This window comes from Anoplopoma fimbria, chromosome 12, assembly GCF_027596085.1.
Source record: "Anoplopoma fimbria isolate UVic2021 breed Golden Eagle Sablefish chromosome 12, Afim_UVic_2022, whole genome shotgun sequence".
Lineage (NCBI taxonomy): Eukaryota > Metazoa > Chordata > Actinopteri > Perciformes > Anoplopomatidae > Anoplopoma > Anoplopoma fimbria.
This window is the reverse complement of record NC_072460.1, coordinates 10321543-10334178: the sequence shown is the minus strand read 5'-3', so window position 1 is coordinate 10334178 and position 12636 is coordinate 10321543. Positions and strand designations below refer to the sequence as shown.

At 40.9% G+C, this 12636-nt stretch overlaps 2 protein-coding genes across 3 annotated transcripts; one reads left to right on the top strand and one right to left on the bottom strand.

Moving 5' to 3' along the window:
- Positions 1 to 1966: 1966 nt before the first annotated feature.
- pigt (phosphatidylinositol glycan anchor biosynthesis, class T) lies at positions 1967 to 8451 on the top strand. The gene is made up of 11 exons (XM_054609120.1): positions 1967 to 2426; positions 2859 to 3036; positions 3172 to 3299; positions 3545 to 3645; positions 3854 to 4034; positions 4163 to 4260; positions 4586 to 4742; positions 5349 to 5549; positions 6442 to 6607; positions 6751 to 6834; positions 6959 to 8451. The coding sequence occupies exons 1-11, from the start codon at positions 1997 to 1999 to the stop codon at positions 7206 to 7208; spliced, it is 1974 nt and encodes a 657-aa protein (XP_054465095.1). The 5' UTR covers positions 1967 to 1996; the 3' UTR covers positions 7209 to 8451.
- Positions 8452 to 9151: 700 nt separating this feature from the next.
- On the bottom strand, positions 9152 to 10702 carry wfdc2 (WAP four-disulfide core domain 2). 2 transcript variants are annotated; one of them, XM_054609608.1, is made up of 4 exons: positions 10493 to 10702; positions 10165 to 10308; positions 9864 to 10001; positions 9152 to 9787 (listed from the first exon to the last, which is right to left on the bottom strand). In XM_054609608.1, the coding sequence occupies exons 1-4, from the start codon at positions 10635 to 10637 to the stop codon at positions 9654 to 9656; spliced, it is 561 nt and encodes a 186-aa protein (XP_054465583.1). In that variant the 5' UTR covers positions 10638 to 10702; the 3' UTR covers positions 9152 to 9653. The 2 variants fall into 2 exon arrangements, with proteins under 2 accessions (XP_054465583.1, XP_054465582.1); XM_054609607.1 differs by lacking the exon at positions 10165 to 10308 and having other exon boundaries at positions 10493 to 10693.
- Between the last annotated feature and the right edge of the window lie 1934 nt (positions 10703 to 12636).

Here is a 12636-nt window from a genome sequence, read left to right as displayed (position 1 = left end):
TTATGCAGAGGGGATGACTAACAGACCACAGAGAGCTACACACAGGCTCTACGTTGAAAAGCACACCTGCAGAATGCATGAATTGGTGAATCGATAGTTTGTGAGTGCATGGCTGTGCAGAATTGGAGGCATTTCCACCCATAGCCTACATCACGTGGACGGCCGGCCATTGATCACAACAGTGGTCATTTCAGTATGGGGAAGAGGGAAGGGGGTGGGGGTGACAGAGTTGTCAGTGCGCAGGGTCAGAGCTATAGGCTTGGTAAAAAAAAAAAATAGAAAAAAAGAAGAAATGTTCATGTGCCTTTTGAAAATGCAACTCGCCAAACCCCCCATGTGTCTCCGGCTGTAATGATGGCTTAGATAAGACAACAAATACGCTCAGCCACAGCATCATGGACTACACATGCATGCGGATTTCGAGACGACAAATGCACGCGCTCCACAGGGAGGTTGGCATCATGCAGAAGGCAATATACTGTAAATGTTGCACGCATGCAATATCATATTAAACGGCCTACACGCTGATTCCTAAATAGTACTTGCAGCCATAACAGCCCAGTAGGGGCTACAGGCGTCTTTGTAACGCGCAAATCTGGAGGGGCATGCAGCCATTCACAGACGCTGATATGGCACATTCATTTTCAATTTGCAGCTCCGCGATTCGGTGTTACAGCCCGTATTTTACGTCCAAGGTTGGAAGCATATGCACTAATTATCCCTTATGTGTTGCGATATCCCACTGGGCAAGCAATGATGCCTTCTGGAAACCGCTGCATCGCCAACCAAGCGGAAACCTAGAAACACTTGCATGTATAGCAAAGACATATCCAGACAATAATGCTTCTATCTTACCTGTGCCATGAGCCAAATCGATGTCCGGTTCGATGAGTATGTTCGGGTCACTTTGAGATCTGCCTCGTTGCAGACAGCCGTCTAGTCCATCCGATGTAGCCATGGGGAGAGAGCACAGGAATCCTGAATAAAATATTGAAAAGCCCAACCAGAGGCAGACAAGGTCAGGAGGAAAGCAGCGAGCGAGCGCAGATTTAATTCGCTCTGACAACAGCCGCTTTGAGCATCTACCATGGAGCCATGGCTGAGCAGAAATTCAGTATGTGTGTGTGTGTGTGTGTGTGTGTGTGTGTGTGTGTGTGTGTGTGTGTGTGCTGGGGCTGTGCGCGCAATGGTGTGTATGGATGGATGTGGGAGGGGTGATATGCCCCCGATGATGCCCGTCCCTGTCCAGCAACACGATAAAAAATATCAAACACACCTACTTTTTGGAGCTTATAATTAATATGTGTGTATTTCATGATGACAATCTATTGGCAAACAGATAATCCTTTTACCCTTCCACAACCAACCCAAACCAAACCGCAACGTTTATTTAGGTTTTTAGCGTTATAGGTTTAAAGCAGCCCAACGCTATGTAATATCAGTTCATTTATGGGCCATACTAGAGCATATGCCTGTAATTGGTTAGTTAGTTAGAATGCACCAATGGACAGATGGTACTGGTCAACTGATGATGTATATTTTCGTATTCTTAGATATATATATGGGGATATTAATTATGTGGTGTCATTTTCGTAGGGTTTAACATGTTTCTTCATGTATGTTCCTCCAAGAATGCACCGATCTGTTTATCTGTTTTTAAACTATAATACAACTTGATCACGTAATTTATGCAGCCGGTTTATTGTTTGAAGCACAATGTATATGAAAACCTCTAATGTAAAATCCAAGACATGAATTAAAAAGATCTTATTTTCCACGTAAAAACACATACTTCTAAAATGTATTACAATATCATTGTTAAGAAAAAAATGCTGAAATAAAACAGATAGAGCTTTTATATTAGTATTTACTCGTGAGATATCGTAAACAATTACGATATTTTTGCTTAAAACAAAGAAGGTTCACATCAGTGACACAGGAATACGTATGGCTGCAGCCCATTGGCTGATTCCACGGATGACGCGTCAATGCGGAAATGAATCACCACCCTAGGAGAAAGATGGCAGCCCACAGGTGCAGCCACTCGGCTCTGCTGCTTATTCTCTGTAGTTTGTGGGTGTTTGTTATTGCAGGCAGTCAAGGAACGACACTGACTGGCGATCATCATGGCACTACGGTTGATGATTCACAAACAGCCACACAAACAGCGGAACAAACGGCCGAGCAGCCTGCGGTGGAGGAGAGGCGGTGGGAAGCAACTCAGGTTGAAGAGGCGACTCCGGACGATGAGGCAACCGACAAACAGGACACTTCTGCCCCCGAAACCGTGGTCCCCTCCCCGGTGCCGCAGCCGAAAGACGACTTTCAGGAGGAGCTGGTCATCAGGCCGCTTCACTCCGGAGATATTTATGCCAGCTTCCAGTTCCGCACCCTGTGGGAGACTGACTTCATGAGAGGAAACAAAGGTAAGCTAACGTCATCTGGCGGCGGTTATTAGACATATTACTCGTTTAAAGTCAGAAATAGACGTGCATTTTGAATGCATATGGAATAGCCTCACCCTCCATTTGAAAGATGGCGATAATGATGGTAGTGGAGCTTTTGACGTTCAATGCCCAGGTTTCTGAGTGGCTCTTTAATGCACAGGGGCAGTGAAAGGATTAGCCTACCTTCTAAAACAGTCTTTAGTTTTTACTTTTAAGTTGTGAATTTGGCTTTATTTTCCTCTTCTTATTCAATAAGATAATAATAAATCTTAAAATTCTACCTTGTTCGTCACAACAGGAAATATCCGGTCCCAGTCATTTCAGCATTTAGTAAAGTCAATTGATGAGAAAGTACTATTCATCCTGCTTGCCGTAATCCTAAACTCCATAATGTTATTTTATGTTTCTCAGTGTCTCACTACCGGCTGTTTCCCAAGTCTCTGGGTCAGGTCATCTCCAAGTTCTCAGTGCGAGAGCTACACATCTCCTTCACGCAGGGCTACTGGAGGACCATGCAGTGGGGGCAGCCCTTTCTGCCGTCCCCTCCCGGGGCAGAACTCTGGGTCTGGTTCCAGGACTCTGTGACAGAGTGAGTATGCCCTTCTGGTTGCTGCAGAGCATCAAAGGTGAAATATGTATCCTCTCTTTGTGGATTTATATGACAAAAGTTCCTCCTAAAACATCATGTAATTTCAACAATTCTGTGCCCTTTTGACCTTTTTAGTGTTGATGGCACATGGAAGGAGCTGACGAATGTTTTGTCTGGGATCTTCTGCGCTTCACTTAACTTTATTGACTCCACCAACACTGTTCAGCCCAGTGCGTCTTTCAAACCGCTGGGAATAGGCAACGGTACAAAGGGCCTTCTTCTATCTCCTCTTTGCATTCTGTAAAGCTTTCTAGTGATCACACTGAATATAAGCTCATACAGCTATACAACAAGACCTTTTTGGTGCCATCGTTGTGAAAACATCCACATCTGAGTTGAAATCATCATCCCTACCAACCTTCCACCAATGTTATATTCATTATTTTGTAAATACTGTCCAAGGTGCGTTACTTATTGACTGATTTTGTTTTACGTGTTGATCTTGAAGTGACAGACCACCGCTTCCTTCGCTATGCCACCCTCCCACGAGAGATTGTTTGCACTGAGAATTTGACACCCTGGAAGAAACTTTTGCCATGTGGATCCAAGGTGAGTAACTGTGTGTGTGTGTGTGTCTCTATATTTATGTATTTCTAAAATAAATGCCAATGACATGTGCGCTCCTTTGTATGATACACATACTGATCCATGATCTTATGTCTGGAACACCTCATATAAGGCAAAAAAATTCTCAGGATCATATTTGCCAACTTGCATTCAGTTTGTTCTTCTGTTTCTTTATGTTGCCATGTTGTAGGCTGGTCTTGCTGTCCTGTTGAAGTCAGAGAAACTCTTCCACAGCAGTTTTCATTCCCAAGCAGTGCACATCAGACCTGTGTGTCAGGACTGGCAGTGCAAAACTACATCCTGGGAGCTGAGACAGACGCTTAATGTGGTCTTTGACCTGCACACTTCTACCCCTGGACAGGGAAAACGAGGTGTGCAAAGGCATTTTCTTCCTGCACTATCCCACATTAAGGTTTAGAGTTCCTGAGCTATGTTGTGTTTGGTAGTAGAAAAATGAATAATGACACCCTTAGTTAACGTCAGCTGTTTGTTCCCTCAGAGTGGTCTCTTTTCAAGATGTTCTCTCGGACCCTGACAGAAGCTTGTCCATTGGCCTCCTCCAGTAAAATCTACATCGACATCACAGACGACCCGCAGGTTTGACTCCCACATAATTTTTTATTCATCCACTCTATATGATAAGTTATTTTCCTCAATGCAAACTTCACAGAAAGCAAAAGAAGATTGGTTTTACTTAACTATCAAAGCAGCATGAAGGAACAGATATATAAAGGTTCCCCTTGGAGTTTTTACATCCAGTAGCGCTACGCTGCAATGCGCAAACAAAGGCAGTGAAGAAGAAGACGACAGCTAGCAAGTTACCATGGAAATAAACATTGCAGGAAATTAAAATACTTTAAAATTGGCTTTGCAAATGTCATGTAGATGTGCAACGCAAGAGAAATTATTTGTCAATTTGCAGGGCGAACAGTTTGAGGTGAGCCCAGCCACTCACTTGCTGAGCCAGGCGATGGTGCTCGGGGACAGACGAACCTTCTCCGTCTACGATCTGACCCAACAAATCACCTTTGGCACTGTGCGCTCCCTCAACCTGCTGATCCGCTGGAAATCCAGTGAGGGTGAGTGACAAAGCATGACACACAGCTTTGTGTAAGAAGCTGGACATACAGTAGGATAATTATCAATGCAACAAAAAGGACTATAAAGGAGTTAAAAAATGTGTCAACTGCATCTGTTTGTCCTCTCTCTCTTGGTTGCGTCTTGTAAACACTATTGTCAGTGTTGCCTTTGTTTGCATCTGTTCCTTTGCAACATGTTTTCTGTTTTGGGACAGAAAGTCCCAACAAGCAGCAGCTGAAGTAACTAGATTTCAACTTGTGTCTGTTTCCCAAAAATACATTTGAAGCCAAAAAAATATAGAAGAAAACGCTACTCATCTCCGAGATTGTTGAGTTTTCTACTGAAGCAACATTGTTCCTTGTTGTTTCTCCGTTAGTTTGTCAAACATGAAGGAAACTTGTTTATTAACATGTTTTTGACAAAGTCAACCAGAAAAACAGACTGGAGTCTTGATTTTCAAATGAAGTATATTCATAAATAATACTCTGCCTTTTTTCAAATCTAAACACAAGCAGTGTTTTTAATCTAATATTTATTGCCTCTGCTGCAATGTTTCCCGCATGGTCGACCATTAAATCTCCTTGTCTCATAATTCCTGTCTGCAGGAGACATGCTCCGTCCCCTGCTCCATGCTGAGCGTTACGTGGCTGGTTACGGGCTGCAGACAGGAGAGATCCACACGCTGATGTACAACAACCACCCCTACAGGTCTTTTCCTGTCCTGCTGCTGGACTCTGTGCCCTGGTACCTCCGTCTCTACATCCACACCCTCACTGTCACCAGCAAGGGAAAAGACAACAAGCCCAGTGAGTCACTATAGAAAGATTATAGATTTTGAGATTATAGGAATCAGATCAGCCTTACACAAAGAGCATACATCCGATGAGACAATGTAACATTTTTGTGCAAATGTACTTGAGTTACCCACCCAAAAAATACGTTTTAGATACTACCTTCACTGTACATTCACAGAATAATTATATGCACAAAAACTCACTTTCCTTCAAAATTTGTTCAAAACAACATTGACAATCCCATGATACGTGTTGTCTTGCAATATTGGTAATTTGTTGGCAAATGCTGCTGTAAAAACAAGAAGAACCTAATTTTCATTGTTTGCATTCAAAATGAAGTGTAAAGTGGAGCTGCTGATAAGGTAAAAATAACTATTGACATTTTTAGGAAAGAAAACCAATGTACTACTAATGTACTTCTACAAGATCATATCTACTGCTTTCATTGTTTTTGACATTCAAGAGTCTTTACGTGTTTTTGCTTAAAGGTATTAACACTAAACAGATGTCAAATCATTGAATTAGCTACATACTGTAAGTTCTTAGTTTCCCTAAAGGTTTCATGTAATTCCATGCAGTTGCGTCTTTTCACCAGAAGGAGGAGAACTTGAGTCATATTTTCTGTAATGAAAGCTGTAGTAGAAGACATTTTTCTTTTTTTGATCTATCTATCTATCTATCTATCTATCTATCTATCTATCTATCTATCTATCTATCTATCTATCTATCTATCTATCTATCTATCTATCTATCTATCTATCTATCTATCTGTGTATGTATATATCTATCTGTGTATGTATATATGTATGTATGTTTATATGTATATGGAGTATGCTTCAAAGGGCTATGGATAAACATTACAAAAGTGTGGCAATGCTCACTCATGATTTTCTTCCTCCGCCAGGCTACATCCACTACCAGCCGTCTAAGGACCGTGTGAGGCCCCACCTGCTGGAGATGCTGGTCCAGCTTCCTCCCAACTCGGTCACTGAGGTCACAGTGCAGTTTGAGAGGGCTCTGCTTAAGTGGACTGAATACACCCCTGATCCCAACCACGGCTTCTATGTCGGGTATGCAGCATGTAGAGTTGAAGAAGCAGAGGCAGCACAGATGTTGCTTCTCATATTCCTTCACAAGTAGTAGATGTTGTTTGACTTTGAGTGGTGTAAGAGTGGATGGTTTTTATTTATTGTTCTGTTTCTTCAACATTCAGGTCTTCAGTAATCAGCTCTCTTGTACCAAGCATTGTCGCCATGGATACAAACAGCACTCGGGAACAGCCTCTTTTCAGCAGCTTGTAAGTATATGGTTGTTCTTTTCCCGAGGAAAATGCCTGTTGTTGCTACTCAATCACGTGTTGTTTGAATTCCTGTAGAGAAACACATTAAAGTTGAATGATCAGATTTCCTATCTCCTTCCAGTTTTCCCTGTAAAGAGGAGTCCAGCTTCTTTATGCGCGTCTACACAGAGCCTCTGCTGGTCAACCTGCCAACTCCAGACTTCAGCATGCCTTATAATGTCATCTGCCTGACCTGCACTGTGGTGGCTGTGGGCTACGGCTCCCTCTACAACCTGCTGACCCGGAGCTTCCAGATAGAAGAGCCCAGCGCGGGATTGGCCAAGCGGCTAGCCAACATCATTCGCAAGATGAGGGGCGTGCCGCCACTCTGAAACGTAGATGCCAACTGGCTCTACTTTTAGAAATGGAAGTTTTTCCTTCTGGTGAAACCACTGGCCAACATGTGATATTCAGGGAAGAACTGAGTCAAACACTGGTATGAATGTTTTTCAAACGGTCAATTTGAAGGTTTTCTTTTCAAATGGAAGAAAACGAATAACATAAATGAATTCAGGATCATTTCCTGCTGGCTAAGGACAAGAAAAAAACAGACATTTCTCTACTTGGATGGAAAGCAAGAGCTTTGTTATTGTTTAACAAGGAACCAAAGCTGTGCAGTTTGCTGCTATGGTAACTGCATCAAAGTGTTTTGGTTTGATTTTTTTAATTTATTTTTTTATGTGTGAAACCATAACTCCAATACATCATAATGTAGCCACAATGTCCCTGAGACATTTAGTTCCTATTAGTGCTAAAATGATGTTTCTTCAAATATGAGACTAATGGCATTACACATTACAGAGCCTCAGAACTCCGATAGAAAAAGCCTTTGTTCTCATACTGTGTTCCTGACCTGTTGATTGCCATCTCCCTGCTTGGAAAGATCAAATAATGTTACTTTTTAAGTCAGAGTTACTCAGTCAGAATGTCATATTTCCTTGAAACCGTATGACAGTGATGACAGGGCATCGAATAACTTCCCTTTGTCCAACCAGAAATGAACACCGCATCAAAGTCTAACTATGGGACATCCAGTGGTGTGTCCCATATGTTTAATAGTTCTGATTTATTTGTCTTATCTAATATGTTTTATAGTAGCTTTAATATATGAGAAAAGAAGACATGGCCACAAAAATACTTAAAAGTTACCAAAAAACATATTTTTAATTATTTTCTGAGCAATAGTATTATTTGCCAGGAACTATTTGGTCTATAGAAAATGCACAGCCCTCTTACTAAACATTTATTTTGCACTTGGTTGTTGGATGCATGCCTGAATGTAAATGCGATTGTCTGAGGATCTCTTCATAAGTAAGTGACGGTAGTTTTCTGGGGTGTTTACTAATTCGCTCAATGCAGTTTCATGGTGTCTTATAGCGAATAGAAGTCTGTCATTGAGGAAATTACTTTACTCTAACATTACATACAACCTTGTATTTGTATGTTTAGCATTTTGTTGTGTTTGTCTGCCTAGAAGTCAATGATGCGTCATTTGCTGGGAAAAAGTGTGAAGAGGTATTGTGTGGGTGTTACATAACTAGTGGTTTTTATTGCCTTTTCAATAAACTCAAACATTTTTCCGTCATTTTTTTTTTTTCTTCAAATTTCTAGCTGTGCAAGAAGGTACTTTGCTCTAAACTGCACCGGAGCTGTATTACTTCCCACTGAGTGCCCACATTTTTGTGAAAACAAACTTGGCCTCACTTCTGGCAGGCTCAGAGAAAACAAACACAGACGTGTCTGTGTTTGGCCGGTCACTCGAATCTCACCCCTGCACGTCTGGCAACAGCATGGAACAAAAACAAAAGAAAAAGCAGCATTCCACATATTTGTTCATATCTTGTATGCTGTGTTATCTCTCCAAGCAAGAATTACACAGCCAGAGAACATAAGATGAATATCCTCAAAGATAAGTGGCCCATCACAGCTCTCAGTGACTTAGCCTTCACTTTATTTCGGACATATGTTTGTGATTGGCTAGACAAGAACACAAACTACAACAATCTATTTGGTCGTTTCATATAAAAATTCAATTTGAGCTGCATTTTATGATATGTGAGGTTGTGATGCAACAGTGTGGAAATTTTCGAGCACCAGACGTTCTTGGCCACCTCTGTAAATAGTCTTGTTTTTCTGCCAGTAAGCATTTTCCATTCCTGACATATTTTATCACTTGTTTATTCAGCCAAGCTCTCGCCTAAAAAGCCTTTAAAAGAAGCCTGTAAAATATACCCTATAAGCAGCAAGGTCATGAATACATAAGACATTTCTAGGTTCTGGAAACATGTTTATTGGTTGAAAAACAAATTTCTCCATATAAGTACGAGCTGCAAGTACAGTGAATTTTCATCCATTTAGAATATACTAGGAGATAGAATATCAATGCTCCTACAGAAATACTGACCAAAATGTTATTGGCATCAAAGTAAGATCTATCAAGTTTAAACTTATAAAGAAAAACACAAAACAAACTGTAGGTCTTTTAAAGACTAGGAATGGTACACTACCATTTCCCTCCTGCAGGTTATTCTATAGCTCTTGCTCTTCCACAGTTAGAGTAGAACATTATTTCATTGTTAATACGTAATAAAGTACAGGCACATAAAATTGCATCTTAATATCAAAGGAGAACAATTTGCTTTATTCCCCCAAATAATCCAACTTTGTGCAAACCAGTGCTCAAATATTGTACCAAAGTGTGCCACCACGCAATTGGAAATTGTAAAAAGAGTGAACATGATACATTTATGTTGTAGCAAAGTTGCTGAGCTGTCCAATCAGCAGGGCTCACTGCAGGCATGGCCACAGGTTGTCTTGCAGCACTTCTGCTCTCCTGGACACTGCCCGTCATGATAGCAGTACTCGGCACACATGGGGGTCCCCTGGGGGAAGGCACAGCGACCTGGCTTCACTGACAAGACAAAACAATTATTTGGTCACACAAACACCACTGGAGGAGTATTTTGCCACTGTAGATCATAACTCACCTGTGTATGGTGCAATGCACTCATGTCCACATCCATTGTGGCAGCACTTCTCATCATTGGGGCAGTCACTGTCATTGGAGCAAAATTCAGCACACAGTCCTGAGCCCCAATGCCTGCGAGGACACACTCCGGGCTTGGCTGAAGGGGAAAAGAGAAATGAATATATACAAAGAGAGCTTTAACAGAACATTTAAAGACTGTCCGTATTTGATCTCCCAAGTCAGTTAAGTCACTGAGAAGATTCAACCAAAGATTCAACAGCTGCCCACTTGAGAATAAAGCTAAACATTGTGGCTCGTACTGAAAGCAGGAGGGACACAGACGGCCCCACAGTCAAACACACAGCATTTGTGGTCAGCAGGACAGTCTTCATCACACACACACCCCTTATGTGATGGGACAACATTAAGGAGACGTGGGCAGTGGCCTGGTTTTTGAAGAGTCACTGAGAGAAAGAGGCAGTGAAGCAGAAGAGGACATGGGATCAGAGGGGACAGGTCAGCTGGATAACATGAATGAAGATGTCTAGGTGCCAAACATGGTTGTGGAATGAAACACACAAACATGCACTTTTTTTCAGATTTAAACAAATACATTTGCAGATTATACATTAAACAAAAAAAACGTACCTGTTAAATTGCCATCAGCTTCTGCCATGTCATGGTGCACTAAAGCACTGAGTGCTAAAATCAGTGCACAAACTGCCGACCAGTTTTGCTCCATGTTAACTTCTTTCTCACAAGAATGTGCTCCTGTATGGACAGATATCCCCATACACAACCTGCAGGCTGAGCAGCCCAGCCCCAGGATGCTGGGTCCTTGTGTCTGTAGATTTACATTCCCATCGCTGCACTTTAGGGGTCTAGTTATTTGATGAGATCTGACAGCAGACACCCTTCCCCCAATCAGCTGCTTCTCATCGACTTTGTTTATGTCTTAATGATGGAGTGTGTTTATCTTTTGGGGGGAAATTATGTTTATGTCATAGTTTGTATTGGTAAAAGTTGTCTTTTTTGCCAAATAGTTATCTGTTTTTTTGTTTGTTTTTGCCTTGTATGAAATAGCTGATTTTGTTTTTATTAAGAATATTTTTTTTAATAGAATTCATAGTCTCTGGATGAATTAAACCTGCACACATTCATCCCTAAAGTTTGACTGTAGCCCGATTTCAAGGGTTGAGGAGACAATTCATGTTTAATATAACATGATTAAAACAATCGTATTCTTGAGCACAATAGTAGATTATGTCAATAATGTTATGAATAAATTATTGGCTGTAGCTGTCATGTATCTGAACTTCAATTACGACTTGATCATAATGTTCTTTTAAGATTTGAACTTTGTGTTGTAACATTTAACTTGGCTGCACTTTAGCAGCATTTCATAAAGTGTTTTTGTCTTTGTCATCTTATTTCTTGTGCTGTGGCTTCAGTTGTCCTTTTTATGCAAGATCTCACTTGAAATACACAAGATAACAATCAACAATAGTATCCTAATGTCGTTATGTATCTGACAAAGCATGGAGGCCCTCAGTCTAACCCTGTGTTGCCATCTATTGGCATAATCAGGAGTTACACCACAGCTGTTAGACAAAAACTTGTTTCGTCATGTTCTAACTGACACAAAAAACAATGTCAGTGTCTTAATCATTTTCTTTTTACTGCCCACAAGAAATAGCAAAGATTCTATCTGTATCACACTGCGGACTACTCATCATTGAGGTTAATGTGCAATAAAAATGTGGTCTCTTTCTAAGTGTAGTTAAAATATGTTGGCCAGTTTGAAGAGAGGGAGATGATTAAACACTTGAGCTATTCGCCCCAAAATATAAATTAAAAGGAACAGAAAGTTTCATTCAAAGGTTAATGTTTCTCTTTTCTTGTTTTATTACCTTCATGACTACAGAGAACTCTCACTGTATTCTTTCTTGTCTCTGTTGTACCAGCTACTGTAACTGGGATTTATTTTACCCTGTAGATGAAATCTGACTTTTGTCCTTAAGAGCATGAAAAACAACACTGCATCCATGAGCCATGATAGTGGTACAATAATGAGATAGTCTGCACAATTACATTTTGTTTGGTAATGAAACAGCCTACCGTTTTGCATGTATTACATTTCAGATGTCTGGCTGAGCTTCCTTTGTTGTGGGACTGGACTGTCTATATCTGATCCAATCTTATGATGCAGATATGGTGATGGTGCCAATGCACTCAGTATAGTGTGCTGTGTCATGGTGTACCAGCCGGAAACACAATATGTAAGCATTACCTTTGTGGGTCAAGCACAGGAAGAAACAAACACAGTCACAAAAGATAACCAAAACTGTTTTCATAATGACTATTTCTAATTCTGGAGAGAGTTGTATTTTTTATTTTATTATTGTAATCTTTCAATGCTGTGAGCAACAACAAACCATTCACCTCCATTGTATTGTAAAGGGGAGGTTTCAGATTTGCTATTTAATTAAAAATAGTAATACCACATTTGAAAACACACCATTACAGGGAAAAGTCCTGAATGCAAAATTGTATCTCAGTAAAAGTAGAGCGATATTAGTAGTAATAGTGAGAGTAGGCCAACTTAAAGTGTATGCAGCTAATTGGCCCTGTACGTTTGTAAAGTAACTGAAGCTGTTAAATTGACGTTGGCCTGGTGGAGGAAAATGTATAATATGTCCCCCTGATATGTGCTGTAGAGGCCAGAGGTGGAAGTAGCATAAGAAATTTACATTTTGCAGAGCAGAAGTTGCTGGTGTGCCTGTGGCAGCAGG